The sequence below is a fragment of the Talpa occidentalis genome, unplaced genomic scaffold (assembly GCF_014898055.3).
Source record: "Talpa occidentalis isolate TD23 unplaced genomic scaffold, MPIMG_talOcc4v2.1 talOcc4.5, whole genome shotgun sequence".
Classification (NCBI taxonomy): domain Eukaryota; kingdom Metazoa; phylum Chordata; class Mammalia; order Eulipotyphla; family Talpidae; genus Talpa; species Talpa occidentalis.
Genome location: NW_023604861.1, coordinates 116,854,773 through 116,878,176, shown reverse-complemented (window position 1 = coordinate 116,878,176; position 23,404 = coordinate 116,854,773). Strand labels below are relative to the sequence as shown.

Genomic DNA, 23,404 nt, shown 5'->3' with positions numbered 1-23,404 from the left:
GTGTCTGCTGCCAGTTTGGGGAAAGGGAATCCATTATCCTTATACATTAAAAATATGCGCACTTGGGCTTCCCCGATGGCGCAGCGGTTGAGCACTGGGTGGAGAAGCTGCCCGCAGCCTCTGTAGCACTGGTTCGATCCCTGGCTGCTCCCCGGCCACCAGAGGAGGGTCCCACACGGGGCGCAGATCTCTCCTGTCGCCCGCTGCTCCCCTCAGCAGTGTACTTTGGTCCTTCTGCCTGCTCTGCTCCCCACTCTGGCTCTGGTGAATTCTCTCACCCTCCCGCACTTCTGACTGTACCCAGTGCTTGAATAAATAAATAAATAAATAAATAAACAAACAAACAAATAAATAAATAAATAAAATAAAAATAAATCTTAAAAAAAAATATGCGCACTTCATGAAATCAACTTGTTTTCTTATGGGCTCCACTCTACCTGCGCCATTGCCTTAGAGCAGAAAGACAAAGGAGGAAACAGGTCACACCAGAAAAGCTGGCTGTGCTGCAGCACAAACCACAGAATGGTAGCAAGCTGTCTCTGCCAGGAGAGTAAGGGGTTCCCAGATGCCACAGCTGGATGAAAAGTCAGGTGAACCTGGTCAGATCTGTTCTCAGGCAGATCAACCATTTAATCTCCTTTGCTAATGAAATTAACTTAGTCCAGAAAAACAGTAACCTGTTGAAAGTAAACTGGTAGTAATAGGCGTACGTGAGAAAGGTAAGGCAGCTTTTAGCAGGGAAGGAATCTGTTCAGGGCACGCATGTGAGTAACATACCAAAAGGCAGGAAAGATGTGCATTCTGAGAACCATCGCCAAGTCTAAGCAGAGCTGGAATCTGAAAACCCTTTACCTTACAGTTCATTCTCAAATTTGGCCACTTGTAACCCAGGACATGCTACCCGAGCATTAATTTTACTTGAAAACTGGGAGAGGGTGTAAGGGAAGGTAAAAAAGCATTACTTTTACTAGAAACCTCCTACGGGCCTCCCCTGTGGCGCAGCAGTTGAGCGCTGGGCTGAGAAGCTGCCCGCGGCCTCTGCGGCACCAGTTCGATCCCCGGCTGCTCCCCGGCCACCGGAGGGGGGTCCCACATGGCGCGCAGACCTCTCTTGCCGCCCGCTGCTCCCCTCAGCAGTGTACTTCGGTCCTTCTGCCTGCTCTGCTCCCCGCTCTGGCTCTGGTGAATTCTCTCACCCTCCCGCGCTTCTGACTGTACCCAGTGCTTATATAAATAAATAAATAAATCTATTAAAAAATTAAAAAAAAAAAGAAACCTCCTACCATGGGGCTAGGACACAGCCTGCATCTTGGCCCTGTGCTGGAGCTGGCTGTGTCCCAGCTTCTAAGCAAGGTAAATATGCTCTTGAAAAGTCTGTGCATATCAAAGTATATTTAAAAAAAAACTACTAGAACTTATTAGATGAAGGAAAGTGCTACAAATAATACTTGAAAAGGGTAGAGAATATGATACCCCCTGGATTTCTGGCTGTTCTAAATACAGATGACAGACACACGTCAAAAGTAAATGTGGGCTTTGTTCTTGAGGAAAACAGAGTTTTGTTACTCAAACCGTGGTCTGCGAGCCAGCAGCTCTGCACCAGCAGTTTGTTAGAAATGCAGAATCTTGGGGAGGGGGGAGCCCAGATTTCTGACTGAGAACCCGCAAGGGGTTAAGTCGCAACCTATAAAGCTGTCCACAGCCACTGCAGTACAAGTTTGATCCCCTGGCTACCCACATGGCGCAGCAGACCTCTCCCGACTCGCCCGCTGCTCCCCTCAGCAGCGTATTTCAGTCAATCCGCCTGTTCTGTTCCCCACTCTGTCTCTGGTGAATCCTCTCACCCCCCACACCTCTGGCCTGTACCCCAGCTCTTGTATGCATAAATAAATAAATCTTTAAAAAAAAAAAAGAACTTAAGAATCTTGTGTGTGAAATCCCTATCAGAGAGAAAACAACTAGAATAAAACCTGTGCGTAAAATGTGTGTAAGTAGCTCGGGGTGACATTCAACAAGTCTGCGACACAGTGGAGCGCACACAGTGGAGCACAGGCAGGGTGAAGCCACCTCCATCCCCACAGGGGCCCAGCCACTGGTCTGTGGGCTCTCCTGGGCCAGGAAGGGTGTTTTACTTGCTGGTGGGTAGGGAGGATTTGGGAGGGAGGCAGAGAAAGGCCAGGGTTGGGGGATGGAGGGTAAACACTGGGATGAGGAGACATATCAGTGGATAGTTACTAACCACACTGGAAATGCATCAATATTTTTAACAACCTACAGCTATACTCCTAATAACAGATAAATATCAGTGTGGCCCATGTTTAAAATGATGATCAACTTATTCCCAAGGTTGCTAACACAAAGAAATTGAAGTTCATTGAAACAAAAAAAATGACTTTAAAATTCTTCGTAATTCTGGCATACATGTTTCACCCAATATCATGCTATTATAGCAAGATACAGTTAACTTACCTTCAACATACGTATTTCTCTTAGTGCTATTTTCTTAACAAGAGGATCATCTTCAGATTCCACAAATTTTTTAATAGCCACTACTTGTCCAGAGGTTTTGTTTCTGCATTTGAATACAACCCCATAAGAGCCTTCTCCAATCTTAGCTAATTTTTCATACTTTTCCATTAGAGTTGAAGCAACCGAAATGGCTGTATTGGCTGACTTGCACCCGGGAATGTGGCAATGTCACACCTGGAAAATAAGATGACTAGGCTTAATCAAATTGTGAAGGACAATGTGCTTATGATTTATTATATAAAACCAAATTGCCCTAAATGCTAAAGGCTTATTTCCATCAATTGCAAATAACAGTTAACAATATTTGGAAGCAATTTTGTTAGTGTAGTTTAGTCCTATGCCTTTCTAGATACGGCAACGCTTTCATGTATCATTCCTTATAAAACCTAAACATAAAATGTTTTATTTAAAGAATTAAATTGAAAGAATTTGTGGAAACTCATCTAACCCACTGTTATCATCCTCAAGGAAATGATTAAATACAAAGCTGTAAATTCAGCTGAACAAACAGTTCACACTTTCAAATATGGTATTTATCTTCTTCCTCTTAATTCATTTTGAATACTGCAGAGACTAGAGAGAGGCAGGAAGAAGACATGTTATAAAGTGTTACAGTTCCACCTGGTGGAGAGAAGAATGAGACGATGTGAGTTGTTGAGCACAGCAGCCAGCAAAAAATGATAAAACAATCTTTTCAAGGCCGATTTATCACACTTAGTTTTTTATATGGATGAAGGAACAGCTCCTTTAGATCTTAGCTTCCAAAGAAAATAAATAAAAAGGCCAATATCTCTAACTCGTCATGAATGCTGTCATGCCCACAGTGATTTCTCCTTTTTACCCCTATATTGAGGTAACACTTTATATACGTCAGAGGAATAGCTACACACCCCCTCAAATGTATGTTACTACCCCAGTCCACTTCCAAGCACCCATAATCCTTTAATGTGGACCACAGTGCTCCCTCCCACCTTTGATCCTACCCCTCTTCCCTTCCCTTCTAGTCTCCTCAATTCTGCAATTGTATTTCTAGGGTTTATTTTGGTTTGGTTTTGTTAGTTCTTTTGTGTTTTTGTCTGTTTGTTTCCTCTATATTCCACACTCATAGTTATTTCTATGGAAACACTGGACTTAATTCATCCTGTCTCTCCTGCTGCTCCCCTCAGTAGAGTGTTTCAGTAGATCCCTCTGTTCTGCTCCCAGCTCTGTCTCTGGTGAATCCTCTCATCAGCCCTCGTCTCCCCTTCCCACCTCTGGCCTACCCCAGCAGTTGTATGCATAAATAAATAAAATAAATCTTTTTTTTTTTTAAAAAATAACAATATTTTTGCAATTATTCTTTTAAAGCAGATTTTACTCTCTTTAAAGGGAAAAAACTCAGCCATACACATTACATGGAGAACCCATCACAGATCATGTTCTGATAATTGTTAATTATACTGTATTTTTACATAGATATTATTATCTTCAAGGTATTGGGGTATAAGCATGTATACATTTGCCTTTCTTTAGCCTAGTTATAGGTGACTGTGAGAAAAACAGAAGAAACTAGGAATTTGCTTTAGAAAGTTATTGGTATAGAACTTTGTAGATTTATGAACTTAACCTACATGATAACCAGTTATGGTTACTATGGGAAACTATGAATAGGCAAAAAAGCTTAATTAAGAAGTTTTAGTTTATGTGCTATTTTTTTCTCTCTCTCTAGGTAGACAATTTGATCTATTGCTCTACAATTTTCCTTTTCTTTTCCCAAAAGGTTTAATAAGTATTGGTTCCTCAGATTAATATTTAGATTTCTCAGTCATTTCAAATTGCTGAACATAGTAAAGCACCAGGAAATAGCACTTCACCCGTAAACCTCTCAAAATTATCTTTTTTCTTTCATATATATTTTACATCATTCTTCCTTTTTGTACAATGTATGCTTTTTCCTCTCAGGTCTAGTCCCCTTAAAATTCCCACCACCAATTTACCCATGAACCCTCACCACAGTCCCTTGGGCTCTTCTCTCCCCCTCCCCTGCAGTGTATCTGATTAATAGTTGCCTATTGTTAATTTATTATAATTTTTTTTACTGATCCCTTATATGGGCCCCCGACCTTCCTCCTGTAAGTGAAACCATCCAATATTTTTCTTTTTCCTTCTGGCTTATTTCACTGAGCATAATACCTTCCAGCTCCATCCATCTAGCTGTGAATGACATGAGTTTATCTTTTTTGATGCTGAGTAATATTCCATTGTGAATATATTCCAGATCTTCTTGATCCAGTCATCTATTTTTGGGCATTTGGGTTGTTTCCATAGCTTGCCTATTGTAAACAAGTGCTACAGTAAATTAGGGGTACAGGGATCCTTTTGAATTACTGTTTTTATGTCCTTTAGGTAGATCCCTAGTAGTGGAATTGCTGGGTCATATGGTAGCTCCATTTTCAGTAGTTTGCGGAACCTTCACACAGCTTTCCATAGTGGTCAGATCAGTCTGCACTCCCACCAGCAGTGCAGGAGAGATCCTTTTTCTTCACATCCTTGCCAACATTTGTTGTTGCCTGTTTTCTTAATATGTGCCATTCTCACTGGTGTAAATAAGGTGATGGCTCATTGTGGTTTGGATTTATATTTCCTTGATTACAAGTGATTTTGAACATTTTTTCACATACCTGTTGGCCATTTGCATTTCTTCTTTGGAGAAGTGTCTTTTTAGCTCTTCTGCCCATTTTTGACTAGATTGTTTATTTTTGTTGAGTCCTGTCAACTCTTTGTACATCTTTGTGATCAGTCCCTTATCAGTTGTATGGAGTGCAAAATTTCCTCCCAATCAGCAGGGTATCTCTTTGTTTTGGTTAATGTCTCTTTTGCTGTGCAGAGCTTTTTAATTTGATGTCGTCCCAACTGATCATCTTTTCCTTCCTTTCTTTGCTTTGGGGGATGTGTCTTAAGAGATGTTACCGAGGTGTATGTCATGTAGTGTTTTGCCTATATTTTCTTCTCTATATTCTATGGCTTCAAGTTTATGTCCAGTTCTTTTATCCATTTTGAGTTGTTTTTTGTGCATGGTGTGAGGTAGTAGTCTAGCTTCATTCTTTTGCATGTAGCAGTCCAGTTTTCCCAGCACCATTTATTGAACAAACTCAAAATTATCTTTTTGTTTTTTAAAGCCCTTATGCGTTCATAAAAGATGTGTCTAATTATGCAGATGGGAGTTAGATGAAGGCAGAAATACCACAAAAGAATTTATGTCCCTAATTCTAGTTTACTAGGACTCTACCAAAATTTTTAGAAGCTGTAATTCCTAGTCTCTTACCTGAAATCCAGATCAAATGCTTGACGAACACTTCTACAGGGATGAACAGAATCACCTCAGAACCAAAACATTCATTTCTTACCATTAATCCCTACTCGAAGTTCACAAACTTGTTCTACATCACACTATATGTGTCAAGATACACATGGCAGAGAACTCTGAGGCAGCCAAGGAAAATGAGAGCTGTCTGAATTTAATCTCTTAGTATCTTTTTCACAAAACTAGAGAAATCAACCGAACAACCCAGTGTCTTCAAATAAGAGACAGAGGTATCTATAAACTTAAGTAGAAAAGTAATCCTCCAATTCTGGACAAGATAGCTCTTGCGCTCCCACTATGAGCCTTTGCAGAGAGCAAACAAGGGAGTGGGGTGGAACCTTGAACAACTGCAAAGGTGAGAAAAGAGGAAAAGAAGAGGCTAAGCCAGATTTAAATCGCTCCCTGGAGGAGAAAATAGATCATCTGTGCAAAAATATATGTGTCCTGGTAGAACTGAGCATTCATTACAGAGAAGGGAAAGAATTATGGTGACATCAAGCTTATCAATGCAAAGAAAAAATTCAGCAGCATTTTGAAGAAATACAAGGGAAGAAAGTGAAAAAGCAAGGATTATTTAGAATTTTACATTCTTGTAAGAATGTACATTTTACGTTCTTATAATTTTACATTCTTATAAGAATAATCAAGCATACATGGAATATTCTCAAAATTTGATTATATTAGGTAACAAAGACAGTATCAGGAAGTTTCAAAGAATAGAAACATAAACAACACTGATCACAAACTATCAAACTAGAAGATGGAACAAAATTTAAAAATAGAAAAATCTGTAAGACTTATAGAAACTAAAAGTTTACTATTAATCATCTCTACAAACTAAACTAACAGTACTTAAAAAAATGATAATGAAAACATTCATATAAAAATCAATGGAATGCATTTAAAGCAGTGGTTCTCAACTGGGGGCAATTTTGGCTCCAAGGGAATTTTTCACTATCTGTCACATCTAGAATCCTACTTCTTTGAAAAATTTGAAATAGTCAAATCATTAACTTCAAAAAGGAGAAAGAACAAATAATCAAAACAATAAATGACAGAGGGAATAACCACTTTAATCATGAGACTACTTTGCAGGCATGGATCAAGATGAATTTGAAAACTTAGAAGTGGACAATTTCCTAGAAAAACAGTTCACAAAATTTTACTCAACAGAGATTGAGAATTTAGACTAATTTCTGCATAAGAGATTATAAAAATAAAAAAGCAATAGAGAAAATATTTTTTAAAAAAATCTCGCAAAAAACTACCCAAAACAAAACAAAAACAACACAGCTTTAGGGTTCGAGAAATCAACCAAAGGCAAAACAACCAAATTGAGATCCATTTACCACAAGCTGCTAGAACTCCACTGAACAGTGGGAGTCTGTGGCTTCTGCTTGGGGTTGATGCCATCCCAACTCTACCCTCATACCCTAGCTGAGTCGTGCAGCAGTATCACCAACCTGGACCAGTGAGAAACCAGCAGCCTGACTCCCGGGGGAAATGTGCTTTACACAGACAGACAGACAGACACACACACACGTGTGCACTTGAGGAGGAGGACAGAGAGACTAGGAGAGGAAATGATAAAACAAATGGAGCACAATGTAAACAGCCAATGTAGATTCATGAGCTCATTGTACTATTCCTGCAAATTTGAAATTACTATATCAAACAGAGTTATTTAAAAGCCCATATGTGGTGGACCTACAGTGTTTTAAGTTACTTTTCTTCTTCATACCTACTTACATCAAACCAAAAACATCTTTTCTAAACATCAATATAGTATCAAAAAATTACAGACCTCAACATCTTCCAGCCTCTAACAACACAGAATAAAGCTCCAAGTGAGGATTTACAATCCTTTAGGTCCTGGTCTCAATGTACCTTTCTCTAACTGCTTTTCAGGTTCTTCCTCAAACACTGTCAGGTCTCCCAGTTTCTGCTCATTCTACTGCCTGGAAGGTTTTACACTGAATTCTCTTCATCTTTTGCATTTCAACTCAATTGTGTTTTCTGTTTTGCCATCCCAAATCCCCAAAGACAGGCTATTTTTCTGCACACATACTGTGTTAACAACTTCCCCCATTTTTTAGAAACATTATTTATCACCCCTGACTCACACTGTTAGCTCACTGACAGGCACATAGTAGGTGCTCAATCATTTTGTTGAAGTCCTACTAGAATTTTATTCATTCCACTAAATATGTAAAATAATGTTTTATTAAAAAAGCAAATGCAATACTTACAATTCTTGGGCAGGAAATCAAGATTAAACAACGTTATAACTACTAGCAGGGAACAGATATAATTGAAAATATTTTTCATAGTCGTTTCATGGTCATAAGCGATCTCTATGAAGTTAAGAACTTTTGGTTACAGGGTCTTCTGAATTCAGAATTTATGAAATATTTGTTAATTAACATACAAAGGTAAAACAGATTTAGATGAATAGGTATTTAAGTGTCTCTTTAGTTTTAAGTGTTTTCAGTTTTTTTAAGTTTTTTTTAGTTTTTTAAAGTTTTTTTTGTTTTTTTAAGTTTTTTTTAGTTTTTTTGTGTCTTTTTAGTTTTAAGATTTTTTAGCATTTAAAATTCTTAGATCATTTCATTTCCATAGTCTTAAATAACTGCAAAATGATACACAAAGACACAACACACTTGAAAGCAGATTACTTGCCACAACTGTATCACAATGCGAGTCCTGAGGCTTCAAGAAAGCCTAAGGAACACACTGAGGGAAGGTAAACAAAATTAAGGGGGAGGAAATCAGGTGAAAAAAGCTCATTTCCTGATTAAAAAAATTTCCTAAACGTGTGAAGACTGGCTTCGGGAATAAGGTGAGGGTGGCTATTATGGGTGAGGCCTTCTAAAGACCAGGACTTGTCTATGTTCTGGTTGTAACTGTTTCCAATGCAACCAAACATTTATTTCTTCATATTTAATAAAACTAACCAGGAACACGGGCCACAAGACGATTCTGCATTTGCCTTAAGAACAGAACGCTGAGCCACAGAACCTCAGGGGCGCACACGTCTGTTTACCAACGCGTCTTGGCGATCGCAGGCACACCCCACACCGCGCGACTCACAGAACCCCGAGGCCGGCCCGGTCTAAAGCATCCCGTCCCCCGAGTGCACGAAACAGACCTGGGGGCTCGGCACAGCCCCCGGATCTCCGGGCTTGTGAACCGGCACCCCCAGTTAAGACGGCCCAGCTCCAGGCGCCACAGCCTCGCCCCACCCGCCGCCCCGCTCCCCAGAACCCCACTTCTCTCCAGGCCCCCCCGGGAGCCGCCCCGAGCCGCGCGGTCTGCGGGGGCAGCAAGTCACCTGCACCCCCGCTTCCCGCCCGGCCCGCCGCGGCCCCGAGACCCCGGGGAGCAGGGGCTCCCCCGCTCCGGGGCTCCCCCCCAGCCCCGCTCGTGCTCCCCGCACCCCGGCCCGCGCCCGTCCCCCGACCGCCGCGACGCTCCCCGCGGGCACCCGCACTTACGGCGCGGACCCCGGCGCGGGCGGCGCAGTCCCCGGCAGCCCCCGCCGCCGCCCCGAGTCCGGCCCCCGCGCGAGCAGCTCCCGCGCCGCCCGCCGCGGCGTCTCCCGGGCAACCGGACGCTCCGCGCGCGGGGCGCGGCCTCCGGAGCCGGGTTCCAGGCGGCCGCCGCGCGGGGCGCGGGCGGGGTTCGCCGCCGCCGGCTGCGCGCAGCTCGCCAGAGTGGGGGCGCGGGGGCAGCTTCTCCTCTGAGAACGTCCTTTGAGATGCCCCCCGCCCCGAGGGGGGCTCCCGGGAAACACTGGCCTTTCTCTACACTCGCCGATGACACGCAGTCCTGTTGCTCCCCGAGACCGCAAAAGCACAGGCAAACCGAGCCGGTGGTAAACGGGGCACCAGCTTTTTCCAGCCCGCGCAGACGCAGACACCCCCTTATGGGGCCCGACTCTCCGCCCGCGCCGGACTGCGCCCCGCTCTCGGGACACTCCCGGAGGTGTCCCCGGGACAGGTGGCTACCGCCTCCTGGGGTGCAGCTGCGGCCTCCTGCGCCAGCGGGGCTGACTCGGAATAGGCGAGTTTGCTACGCAGCGGGGAAGCAAGTTAAGCAAACAGATAATGCGATTAATGCTGTTTGGGGGGAAAGACAGTTTTTGCTTCTTGTTCCCAGGACGAAGTTAGGAACTCTGTTAACAACCGTGCACACGGCCTTTCTATCAAAACGCTCCCTGTCCCGCCCGGCTTAGGCTGTCCATTCTTCTTCCTTCCCGCAGAGATGATTTGCCCCCTTCCTCACCGATCTTGTTCCCTTCATTTTGCTTAGAAATATCCTCTATTTCCCCATCTTTAGAAAACCAAATCAGAAACCTTTTTTCCTGTCTCCTTCAAGACCAAACATAACTTTCATTAAACTCAAATCGACATAAACTCACATATATCCATTTCTGCATTATTTCTGCTTTCATAATTCTATAGACAATTTTCTAAGGATACCAATGACCACCTTATGTATAAGCCCAACATCCTATTTTCATTTCTTGGTGTTTGACCTCTGCACGCATACACGTACGAATACATGGTGTGTTCCAAAAAACAAGTTTATTTACAAAAACAGGATTGGGCTAAAAAATGTAGTTGTTTTCCAAATCCTGCTCTAACCCAAAGACTATACAATGCTTAACTGATTTTCCAGATTAGGAAACTGAAGATTCTAGAAAAAGACACCCTTTTCCCAAATGGGGGAATTTTATTCTTTCATGAAATTGAGATCACAGATCAAATAAAAATACAATGATCTGAAGTACCAGAATGGGTAAAGAGGATTTAATGCAGAATAATTAAATGTTCCCCCTTAATATATTTTAATGTTAACTAGTTATATACAAATCAAGCCATATGACAAGATACTATACAACAGCATGTTAAAAAAACATGTTTATTTTACACTATTTACAAGCAGGAACATATTTAGAAGGATTATCAATTAAAATAAATGAAGACCATAAATCAAAATTTAGTTTGTTCATAGTGTCTATACTCACATTAAAATATAAAGAACATATACCAAAGAGCCAAAAATTGTGTACTTTGCTGAAACTTGGGGATATACATATTCCACTGGAAAAACGCAATCAAAAACGACTTTAACCAAAACTAAGTTCCTGTGATGTGTAGTAACCATTATATTGTTTATATGAGGTAGTAACTAAATCATTTTGGCCATGTGTTAATACTATAAATCAAAAGAAACATGAAAATGATCATAAAATAAGGCCATGAAAAGCAAAAATTCCACTAAGAAATTAAAACCACTTCATACTCCATGGAATGTTCAATGTGATTATATGAAATGTTTAGTGAGGACTGTTTATGTTAATTGAGTCTTTGTGCATACTGTAATTCAGACAACATTTGCAGTGTTACATCACGGTACCGCTATTCTGTGATTGAAAATTTTTTCAAAGGTATTATTTTTAAGCACAGACAAGCAATCTTACAGGATTCTGCTTAAATATAAAAAGACCAGTTACTACAACAGTGGTTAATTGGTTTGTGTCACAAAGAAAATAATCCAAATACATTTAAAAAAGATGTTGTGGAGCCAAATGCATATTGACAATGTCACAGCTTACTTTTGTGACTTAATACATCACATATCAATACTTTGTGCAAATATAAACACCAGTGTACTTGCATTAAAATTAAAAACAAGATTATAAAATGATTACAGCCTCCATTACCATTTTAAAAGTTACAAGATTTATAATCATATTACTAAATTACATTTAATAAAAATACAATAGTGTTAAATGTACGGTTTCATTGCCAGCATCCCATTTTGTAATATAGCCACACCCAAGAATGTACTAAAGAATTCTTAAAATATTAACCCAATTGCATTTTTCATTAACATTTACATCTGTACAGATAAGACACTTACTTGTACATCTCATAAAAGTACATTATCTACATAAATTCTTAGTGTATGTCTTTAGCAATATGAAGTTTCACAGAAAAATACTGCCTATATGTACAAAGATTACATATGATGAATTAAGCACTTGTGTGGTTCAATATGCTAAATATATCCATACCACTTAAAACAAAAATTTCCCCATCTTGTCTCATGCCACAATAAATTACAAGTAACTGAAGCCAGGTTACTGCAGCTTTTGTACAGCTTCAAGCGTCCATTAACGTTGCAGCGGTAGTGTTCTTTCTTTCTACAGTTAACTGTCAAAGCACAACATTTCTCAGTAACTGTTCTCATGACCCGCCAGGATGTATAAATTGCTATTTGCTGTGGGGTTATCAGTTGGCCTACTTTCCAAAACCACGACCCTAAAAGTAATAAATAAAAAAAAATAGAACAAAACAAAGTTATTCTTGAAATTGTCAGGTTCCCCCCCGCTCTCACTTCTCCTTCAATATATTCCTCTACAAATACTGCTTATTTGGTTTGTAGGCTGACATCATTCTCGACTCACTATGATTAAAAAGGTAGTTCAGCTCTAGGAAGTAATTTTGCTGCCTTCTGCCTCCCAACTAAAGCCAGTGCAGGGGGGAATGTGTATTAGGAATAATTAGGGGATACATGATTCTAATTATAAATTCTAAAAACAATTTATAGTTTAAGAATCAGAAAATAAAACAGAATAGAACCCCCAAAATCCATTTTGGCACTAAAAACAAAAAAATTTCCATTTGTTAACATAAGCTATTTCCTCTTTCTTGTGCTATAAATCATACTACTTTAAGTAGTATGTTTAATGCAAAACTAGTAATGACACATCTGTATATTTGTTACTTGCAAGACCAGGCACAGTCACAAAGGCTTTTACAATTTTATGACTTGTGAAATTTTATAGTGTGAAGAACACAATGTTGAATATACTATTGTAGACTTTTAGTTTTTCTGAAACAGAAACCAGTTCCATGCTGGACTTACAGACATATCTAGTACTATGTATTTAATACAACTCCTTTTCATACCTGTCAGATCCAAGCAGTCTGAAAATTCTTGTGCTATCCGAAATTTCTTGTGTTACCTGTTGAGTTAAAACATAAACTTAGGGCCTCCCTGGTGGCACAAGGGGTTAAAGTACCGCACTATGAAGCAATCCGCAGCCTCGGCAGCATGAGTTCGATCCCCGGCCAGCCAGGGAGCAACCCACATAGCGCAGCAGACCTCTCCTGTCTCACCCGCTGCTCCCCTCAGCAGTATATTTCACCTGTTCTATTTCCTATTCTGTCTCTGGTGAATCCTCTCACCCCACACCTCTGGTCTGTTCCCCAGCTCTTCTATGCACAAATAAATCTTTAAAAAAAAAAAACCCATAAACTTAATGTTTAGAAAAGAAACATTAATCCCTAAGAGGACTTCCCTTCCTGACTGTTAATTGGTTAAGTCAGCACATAGGATATTTCAATTTGTTAGTCTAGGAAAAATGTGGTTAATTTAAAATACAAGAGTAGGACAACCATTTGCTTGTTAAATTATAAACTTAAAGGAAAAATTTAGACGCAAAGCACCTAGTTCATTTTATATTTTTTTAATTTTTTTTTAATTTAAATTTTATTTTTATATTCCCCATACAATTACAACCCCCTTATTTTGACCCCAAGCCCTCCTTTCCCCGCCCCCCACCCCCCACAGAGTGTCTCTTGTTCATAGTTATTTGTTGATTTTGATATTTTCTTTCTTATAGTTATTCTTTTTCCTGATCCCTTATTTAAGTTTTCTAGATTCCTGCTATGAGTGAGACCATCCGGTATTTTTCTTTTTCTTTCTGGCTTATTTCACTGAGCATGATCCCTTCCAGCGCCATCCATGTTGCTGCAAATTGCATGTGTTTATCTTTTTTGAATGCTGAGTAATATTCCATGGCGTATATGTACCACATCTTCTTGATCCAGTCATCTATTTTTGGGCATTTGGGTTGTTTCCAAAGCTTAGCTATTGTAAATAGTGCTGCTATAAACATAGGGGCGCAGGTGCTCTTTGGAATTGATGTTTCTGTGTCCTCTGGGTAAATACCTAGGAGTGGAATTGCTGGATCATATGGAAGCTCTTATGTTTAGTAGGTCCAGAAGTCTCCACACAGCTCTCCATAGTGGTTGGACCAGTTTACACTCCCACCAACAGTGCAGGAGAGTTCCTAGTTCATTTTATTATTAGAAGACTTATGCTAGTTATGTTAAGGCTAACAGCAGCAAGGCTACTGTAGCAGTAAAGCCACTTAAGATCTGGTCCTTTTACTTAAAAGCTTATATGATAGGAAATATTTATAGGTTAGACATGACTTGAGTTTTAATCCCAGTTTTCCCATTTACTAGGTGTGACGCTGGGGTAAATTGTTTAATTTGTTGGAAATGGCTTTGCCTTCTGCAAAATGGGATAGAAAATATCTACTTTGCAGTAGTCTTTTAAATATTAGAGAGTATTAATATACCCACTAGTAAATTGTAATATTTAAGTATTAGTGGGTATACCTAGCTAAGAGGTGCTCAATAGATAATATTTTCCCATTTCTCCCCCAACCTAAATATTATTTTTTGTTTCTTGCTTACTGAAAGCAAAATATTACATATTATGATGGCAGTAACTTCTCCCCCAAATTAGGTAGACTGCAAAAACAGTATGATTTGAAACAAAATTTATCCTATGAGTTCCTCAACAATTATTTTGAAAGTACCAGAGATTCTTAATGTCTTCTGTAACAGCTGAAGGATACAGTATGCTCACTCCAGTAAGAGCAGCTCATTGTCACCAAACTTCAATATACTTTGGGGCTAACCTACTAGAAGAAAATAAGATTTCTGGAGAACTTATATTCAATAAGGACTACTTGTGCAGTGTGAAAAAGTGCCTCAGATGACTTTTTTGGCAAACTTTTTCTTTTAAAAGATCAATCCTGTGATCATATCTTTCTTTCTCTGCCACTAGTGTTTATTAGCTTCTGACTATTCTTATCTCCCTGCTTGATTCCCTCAAGTAATTTTAAAAAACATCTTCCTGAGAACTGAGCCCTCTTGTTGGGGGGTTACTGCTAGGAACATATTAGCAACACTCTTTCTTGAATACTTAACAGTCTTTATGCCAAGTACTGGACAAACTTCCTTTCATTTAATCTTAACAACCCTATGAAGTAAGTACCATTTTATTATCCTCAATTCAAAGATCAAAAAATATAGGAAATGGAAGTAGTATGTCAAGGTCAAATAGTTATTAAAGAAGAGAGTTGAATTTGAACCTTGGAGTGTCTTGACTCTAGAATCCATGCTTGTGATCATGCTTCTATATTGTTTACTTTGTTAGATGAATGTTCTTAGCTATAGGAAAGACAGTCCAAAAATGGGCTAATTTTTTTGCCTAGTCTTCCTGAGGTTCTCCTTTACTTCTACTGCTCAATGTAAAATTTCTACTACTGATACTGGTTTTGGAGGATTGGAGGACTTTTCGATGATTTCATTTGCCTATAATATTCCAGGTGTCAAGTACTATGTTTTATTCATGCTTCTAACCCTAGCTCATAAATACTAAACTGAACTGACTGTGTCACATAAGTAGGAGTTAAATTATTTCTGTAAGGCAGAAAGTATTCAGGAGATAGAGCTAAAGATTAATAAAAGGAAAAGGGCAAAGAATCTTAAGTGAACAAAGTACGAGAAATCAAGGTGCTTCAAAAATATATTCTCTTTTACTCATCGCCTGTATTGATCATTATTTCTGAAATACAAAGTAGAAAAGGTGCCCCAGGACAGAGGGTGCACTTTTGTTGCAGGTGATAGTCTCAGAAAATTGAAAGAAAACCATAGTTGGCTCACTTTTAGCAGTATTAGGAAGTTCTTGGTCTGAATCAAAGGGTGATTTTCTGAAATCACATAAGATAAATGCACTGAAGTAGTATGAATGAAAGGAGGGAGAGAGAGAGGTGGCCACAAAGTACATGCCATTAATTTATGAACAGATTTAATATCGTTAATATTAGTAGAGTTAGCAATTCAAGTATTACTTGTGTCATTAAGAATTTTCCAAAGTTAAAGAACATTATTTGAATTTGATAATATCTCATGACTACTTAATAGACATAATTTTAAAAAAGATTACTCACCTCATTAGATCTAAAACTTCTACCTTGCATTCCATGTTTCCAGAAAGCTAGCACACTGTCTTGTAGGCAAACTAGCAGGCAAGAACAGCTCAGTTACTGTTAATAGTACAAAAGTTCAACTGATAAGCATCATTTCATCCCTTTTCTATCTTGCACAGCAATATTTCAATAACTAATGTCAGCCATTCCACAACATTTTTACCTTTGAAATTTAAAAAAAAAAATAGATCACTCATTTACTTTTTTGGTGAGAAAAAGAAAACTCAGTGAAAATTTTTTGTATCATAGAAATTTTTATTTTGATACAAAGAAATTTAAAAATAAATATTTCAAACACATGGAAAACAGAGAAAAGCATTAAAAGTCATGCATCCACCATTCAACTCTCAAATTCTAACATTTTGCTTTATTTTACTTTTTGTTTTAAATAAAAACAAATATAGCTGGCATCCCCTGGGTGCCCCTTCTGGTCCCACTCCAGTATTTCCTCCTCCTTGAGATAACTGCCAAGTTGAGTATTCATCATTCCCATGTATGTTTTTATTATCACTACCCAATAAGTTTATATTATATATCAGTATAAACATCACATTGAATGCTTTTATTATATATTTGGTATGGTGAACATTTTAGTTTTTTTCTAGGTTTTTGTTATTACAAAAAAATGCTACTATAGTTTTATACTTCTTCCTGAATACATGTGCAAAACATCTTTTAGCAAAGATACCTAAAGGTAATTAACTGGGACACAGGACCTGTGCTTTCTAAAATTTTTAGTTATGCTTTTATATTTAATACATATATATGTGTGGGTTCAGAGAAGAAGTCTAATTTTGTTTTTTACAGAAAACCAACAGTATCACGAACATCTGTTGAACAGTTATTTCTCCCTGACATAAATGCCACACATTTCCACTTACATGTGGGTCTATTTTTTGACCCCTCTTGGATCTTCCACTTCCAGAGTTTTAATCACTGTCTTTTTTAAAGATTTATTTTTATTTATGCACAGAAGTGGGGTGTAGGCCAGAGGTGCAGGGTGGGGGTGAGAGGATTCACCAGAGACAGAGTGGGGAGCAGAACGTGCAGATACTAAAATGCACCAATGGGAGCAGTGGGCAAGACGGGAGAGGTCTGCTGTGCCAAATGTGGGTTGGCTCCCTGGCTGGTGAGATCTCAGGCCGTAGCAGTGAAAGCACTGACTAATTCCAGGGAGGCCCTGATGTTTTGTTTTTAATTTTACTATGTACATAAATAAATGTTTTGATGCTGAGCCATTCTTATTTTCTTGGGATAATGTCTACTATTTGATAATATAGAATTTTATTTACAGAGTTTTAGATTTTTCAAAATCTACTGGGTAATTCTGTTTGATTTTAGTATCAATGTACAACACTGATTTGTTCACTATCCCTTCTTTGTTTACCATCTGAAATTGTTTTGATGGGGTAGGGATTGTCTCTTCTTTCAAGGGTGGATAAAAATCACCCATAAAACTAGCAGCTCTCAATGAGGAAGGAGTCTGGTTAGCAGGCACCTCAGCAATGAGCCTGGCCCTGGTTCCCCACCTCTTGGGAATATGTTCAGTGTTCTTTTTCACTCAGAGTCTAGCAAGTTTGGGGGTTCAGGCCTATATATGGCAGAGGGGTGTTATAGCAGGAAGGAATAGGAGAAACAGAACCAGGAATAAAACAAATGAACTATTTGCTCTTGTCCCTACCCTCTGCCAACATGTATACATACAAACATTTTTATTTTACCGATAAAGGACACCAGAAAAAATGTGTACATTAAATCATCATTCATTTTCCCCAGCACTATCTCACATATGATCATTTTCACATAATCATTTATCTAATTTTGTCAAATATTTCTGACTCTTGTTAAATGAAATGTGAGAATGGCAAGGAGGTTCCAAATACTTAAAACTCTCTGATCAGAGACATAACAGCAAAAATAAAAAAGATGGGCCTCCCTGGCGGCGCAACGGTTAAGACACAACCTACGAAGCAATCTGCAGCCACGCAGCATGAGTTCGATTCCTGGCCAGCCAGGGAGCAACCTACATGGCACAGGAGACCTCTCCTGACTCACCCGCTGCTCCCCTCAGCAGTGTACTTTGCAGTGTACTTGTGTCAATCTGCCTGTTTTGTTCCCCACTCTGTCTCTGGTGAATCCTCTCACCCCCCACACCTCTGGCCTGTACCCCAGCTCTTGTATGCATAAATAAATAAATCTTTAAAAATAAAAAATAAAAAAAAGTATAATAATCAGTAAATTTTAAAATGGGTACAATAAAACTCTGTAAGAGCCTGGAGGAAATAGAAATTCATAAACATGGTATGAAAAATGATATTTAATTATTTCTTTGGAAATGCCAAGTCTGTAAGGAAAATAACATTATTTACATATTATAGCATCAACTATTTTAGAGAATACGTAAATGACTGATACTGACCTCATATTAACTATACTTTATATTCTTAAAAAATGAGTCCTTTGCAGTATGTTTTTATAATTTAAGATAAAATGTTTTAAGTAGTTCACAATGAAATCAAGAACAAAATACAAAACTGACATACCTATTGATTCAATCTGGAAATCAAAGGTAAGTTCTGATGATAATTTTCTGCTAGACTTTAATCTTCCTTGGAGATTTACTATTTTTATACAACCTAAAGAAAAAAATAAATCATTCAGAAACTAAGATAAAATAAATCTTACTAAAGTAAGATGTACATAAATTAAAAACTTACAGTCCAAGCATACAAGAATGGTATCTCTCTCCAACTGGGTTACGTGAGTAACACTTGTCTGTGGGGTATCTACAACACAAAAAAAAAATCAATAAACTTATAGGAAAAAAGTAATATCTAAAGCACAGAGGAAAAAAAAAAGAACTCTGAACACCACTGAATTTGAAATAAACATATGTAGCAACTGAGCCAGGCTGCTTTGGTTCAAACTCTGATGCAAGTGCTGAACTATGTAAGGCTCAAGAGTGTTAATTATTGTCATTAGTACTGGTGATATCACTTTTATTCATACTGAAATTAGGAGTCTCCTCTGAACTATGATTAGGATTTGAAGTTCAGAAGGCCATGGACTGTGCTTTGTACTTCATTATACGGTAGTGCCTAACACATGCAATAAACATTTATTGCAAGTATCAAATTACTTCAAATACAATTAAGTTAAAGTATATAGAAGAGTTTTGAGTAGTATGAAGGACTACTAAAATGCCAGAGGCATTATTTTTATTACAATACTTTATCAAAGTTCTTACAAACTGAAAATGCTTAAAGACTAGATTTTCCATGAAGTGTAGAATATCCCACACTTTGCATGAACAAGCAAACTGAAATCGCCAAGTGACAGGCCTTTGTTTTTGGTCTTATATTTCTTGGAGAGTGGGCCTGATCTCTGATCCACCCTGCTTGTTTTCTAGTTTCCATAGTATTTAGTCATAAGATATCCAAAGACTGTCAGTTTACAGACCTTCAAACATATTTTAAACCCGGTACATTTGCAACTAGCCTGGGTTAAAGAAGTTGAAACAGGTCTCCGGCAGGTCAGGCCAACTAGACAGACTCTTGCAGTGCTTACATATTTGGTGAAAATTAAGAATCTGATCATGTCTGTGCAACCGACTTCACGTCAAGAAACCAGTCTATCATTACTAGACATAAAGCCAGGGAAAGAAAGTACTATCAACTGCTTATAAAAATTATTTACCAAACCTGGAATCACCTGGAGATTTTAAAAAATAATGATGCCTGGCTGCCACTCTCAGATATTCCTTTTTAACTGGGGGTGTTTTGACTTAAGAGTATCAGAGGAGTTTTAAAAGCTTTCCAGGTGGTTCTAATGTGCAGCAGAACTTAAGAACCAATGGATTATAATTTCATCTGTTGAAAGCCCTTGCCAAATTTTCTCTCCCTTACCCACTATCACATTATCTCAAAACTAGGAATGAAGTTACACTTAACTTCTAGTAAAGGGATTTCATTATGGCAAGAAAATGTATTCAAAAGTTCCTTGGAAGGATGGAAGGAAATTCTTTTGTTAGGAAATGAAGCTTGTCATTCAACAATTAGCAGGAAAGGACATACAGTAAAATGGTTAGGGGGAAAACATTAACTCAAATTAAAAGACAAGAAAATATTAATGAATCTATAACCCCTGCTCTTAAACAGGGAGGAAGAATTAGCAAGAGGGGGTGCACCAGCTGCTGAAAGGGAAGATGGAGACTGTAGCATAGGTAATTTGGGGGAGCCAAAGAGAAGCGTCATAAGATGTTTCCAAGGGGTAGTCATGTTTTCCTTCAATAACATGCCCTTAAAGGAAAGCTGTTTCAAATCCTGGGCTTCAGTACCAATAAGTATTGTCTCCAGGTATCTGTGAATATATTTGTAAATCATTCTTTTTACAAACACAAAAAAACGCTCAGTCTCTTAATTTTTTTCTTCCTGTGAATATTCTTCCAGGCTTCCAACAAACTTTTGACTATCAATATTTATTGGCAAGTTAGTTTCTTAACATTTCCCTAAGTAGCCAAAGGTCCTTTCCAAGATCTTTAAAACTGCCTTCTAAAATAGACATTGTCACACCTGTGAGAATGGTCTCTATCGACAAGACCAGAACTGTGGTTAACATTATCAAATCACCATGTTGTACACGTTAAACTTATACAACGTAATGTGTCAAATATATCTCAATAAAGTCAGAAAAAACTGGTGTATGTGCTCTTAATTTATATCATCTGCCAATCAATTGTTTTAAATGAGGCATAAGACTGACCAATTTTAAAGTAAATCATCTTCTATTTTTCCAGTTTTAGTATGTTTTTCAGGTTGTATGCTTATACACTATTTTTGCCTAATGAGAGATGTAGTAAACCAAAACCAGTATAGGTACCAGCCTTAATAATTCAATAAAAATCACAAACCTGATTCTGTAAACCACGAAGAGGTAGAATTTGGATTGACTGTCTCAAACCGAACAACTTGGTTGAAGTCTCTTCCTCTACTGACACCAACACAAACTAAAGGGTACTCCTGTTCAGGAACTACCAGCATTTCAAACATTCTAAGTGGGCATGGTATAGGAAAATCTATGTGCTAGAGAAACAAACAAAAATATATAAAGAGATATAAAAAAGATATAAAAGAGATATAAAAGCCAAATAATTTCATGAGAATACTATTAAGACTTTTCATTTTTATGAAAATATCATAAATAGCTCTCTTCTATAAAGATTTTATCTGTCACAGAACTTGCTATGCAGAAAAATGCAAATTTTGAAATAGCTTCATAAAAATTCTAGGTTTTCACTGTAAATTTTTTTATGCTAAAAAAAAATCACATAATTTTAGGGTGTTAGGGCTAAAAGGAATTAACAAATCACTTGCACAACCTCTCTTTTCATAGTTGGAAACTGAGATTCAGAAATTGGGTAACTAGCCCAGGGACCACCAGCCTTTTTGGGGAGTCTCTTGTCTCCCAATCTGAGCTGCGTCAGTTTTACTCCTCTGTCTTCTTACCCATTTGACTTTGGCTTTCATGCTCACCTTAATTAACATAAATTTCTGCATTGGCTCAACCCATTCTAATAGAACAATGCTAGTCTGAAGTGCCCCACATAGGTATTTATGGCCTGTGTAAGGATTTCGCACTGTGAAAACAAAAAAGAAATAGAAAAAGTGAGTTCTCTTATTAAGTCATTATTAGGCAGAGTAAAAAAGAAATACTGTGTCAGGTAATAAAAAACTCCCTTATTACTTGCAGGACTTTTGTTTGTATGACAAGCATGGACCCACTGGACAGGGAGAGGGAAGAAGGACTTCAGGTCTTTGGAAGCAGGGAAATTAGCTGAGGCAGCAAGACCTTAAAGAAGGGTGGTTTCGGGGAGAAGGTGTTAAATAAACTCACAGCACAGATGCTTTGATTTGAAAAACAATAAGAAATTAATCAAACCTCAAAATACAGGTTTATATATATTAAAACTGAATTGGCTCAAGGTATCTTCTTTTCCCTACTGAGGAATTTTTTTTTTTTTTTTAAATTGAGGTAACATTGTTAAAACATTGTATTTTCTATATTTTTTTTCAAATTTATTTATGCATACAATAACTGGAGGGTAGGCCAGAGGTCTGGAGGGTGAGAGAATTCACCAGAGAGAGTGGGGAGCAAAACAGGTGGATATATTGAAATACACTGCTGAGGGAAGTAGCAGGCGAGACAGGAGAGGTCTGCTGCGCCATGTGCTAAGTTAGCTCCCTGGCCGGGGAGCAAACTCAGGCCACAGTGGCTGCCGATAGCTTGATAGCACTGAGGCTTGAACCCCTGTGCCACCAGGTAGGCCCCCACATTGTGTTTTAGAAGTACAGGATCTCACCCTTCACTTATCAATTTTTAAAGGGAATGAAAGGAAATAATTTCTGATGCATGCAACTAAAATTGCTAGTTATTATGGGGAAGGGAGAAGGGAATTTAGGCTGGTGGCATGTGAAAGGGGGAGTGCAATCTTCACATGAGAAGCAGAGGGTTCACATAGTAAAGGCTGAATGAAAAAATGCAATCTCTTTTTGGTGCTTACTAGTGGTGAAAAGAATGGTGAACAATGAGTTAACAGGCCCTCTGGAGAACAGCGTATCATGGTGAAGTGCTGCAATAAGCCATCCTACTTGCTTCATTTATTCAGTCAATAAACTATTTGCAAAACAACTGTTATAGGTAAGGTATTACAGTAGGTTTAGTTAGATAGAATGGACAGGACATTTGTTTTACTTAAGGGGGAAAAATAAACTATTAATGGCAGAATGCTATAGAGTAGTACTGCTTTTCACTAGCCTCATATGAAACATTTTTTAACCAGACTGCACAGCAGGAGAGCTACATGTTGTTGACCAGGGTACTTACCAACACAACACTTCTGACACCACTTCGTTTCAGGGATTTTTGCTGATACAGCAAATTTCCTAAATGGAAATGAAAATATACACATAAGCATATGCATAGCATATGATAATGGGACTGTTACAGATCACTGGTAAAGCATGAGTTGTTTAAAATTTGGTGTGGGCATATTAGATTTTCTATTAAAAATAAGAATAAATTGGATCTCTAATCATCTCCCTCTCAATCAATTACAAATGGCCTGAAGATTTAAAATGACAAAGCTATAAAACTTAAAAGATTGTAGAAGAATATGAAATCAGGATTTCTTTTAAAAATTACAAAAAAACACCAAAAAATCCAAACCATAGAGGAAAATATCAATGAACTTGGATGTATTTTTCACTGATGTATCCCCACACCTCAGTCTGCCAGTGGCATTCAACTTGTTGACTACATTAACAACTGTTTTACCAAAAGATACCACCGACAAAATGAAAAGATGAGCCATAAACTGGGAAAAGATATTTACC

General features: G+C 38.4%; 2 protein-coding genes across 9 annotated transcripts in view; both read right to left on the bottom strand.

Annotated features, from left to right (window-relative positions):
• Window positions 1–9,403, bottom strand: part of CDKL4 (cyclin dependent kinase like 4) — a 67,781-nt gene extending 58,378 nt beyond the window's left edge. For 3 of the 4 annotated variants that reach the window (XM_054701191.1, XM_037528185.2, XM_054701190.1), the window contains exons 1-2: window positions 9,367–9,403; window positions 2,470–2,703 (exon numbers count right to left, since the gene is read on the bottom strand). In XM_054701191.1, coding sequence (XP_054557166.1) covers window positions 2,470–2,637 — 168 coding nt within the window. In that variant the 5' untranslated portion in view covers window positions 2,638–2,703; window positions 9,367–9,403. Of the gene's footprint in view, window positions 1–2,469; window positions 2,704–8,826; window positions 8,846–9,366 lie in introns of those variants that run through there. The other variant, XM_037528186.2, reaches the window with a different exon arrangement.
• A 1,381-nt stretch (window positions 9,404–10,784) lies between these two features.
• MAP4K3 (mitogen-activated protein kinase kinase kinase kinase 3) overlaps window positions 10,785–23,404 on the bottom strand; it is a 132,052-nt gene continuing 119,432 nt past the window's right edge. For 4 of the 5 annotated variants that reach the window (XM_037528182.1, XM_037528179.2, XM_037528178.2 and 1 more), the window contains 8 exons: window positions 22,896–22,954; window positions 21,545–21,648; window positions 20,923–21,094; window positions 18,731–18,799; window positions 18,557–18,649; window positions 15,975–16,045; window positions 12,853–12,908; window positions 10,785–12,201 (listed from right to left, as the gene is read on the bottom strand). In XM_037528182.1, coding sequence (XP_037384079.1) covers window positions 12,114–12,201; window positions 12,853–12,908; window positions 15,975–16,045; window positions 18,557–18,649; window positions 18,731–18,799; window positions 20,923–21,094; window positions 21,545–21,648; window positions 22,896–22,954 — 712 coding nt within the window. In that variant the 3' untranslated portion in view covers window positions 10,785–12,113. Of the gene's footprint in view, window positions 12,202–12,852; window positions 12,909–15,974; window positions 16,071–18,556; window positions 18,650–18,730; window positions 18,800–20,922; window positions 21,095–21,544; window positions 21,649–22,895; window positions 22,955–23,404 lie in introns of those variants that run through there. The other variant, XM_054701188.1, reaches the window with a different exon arrangement.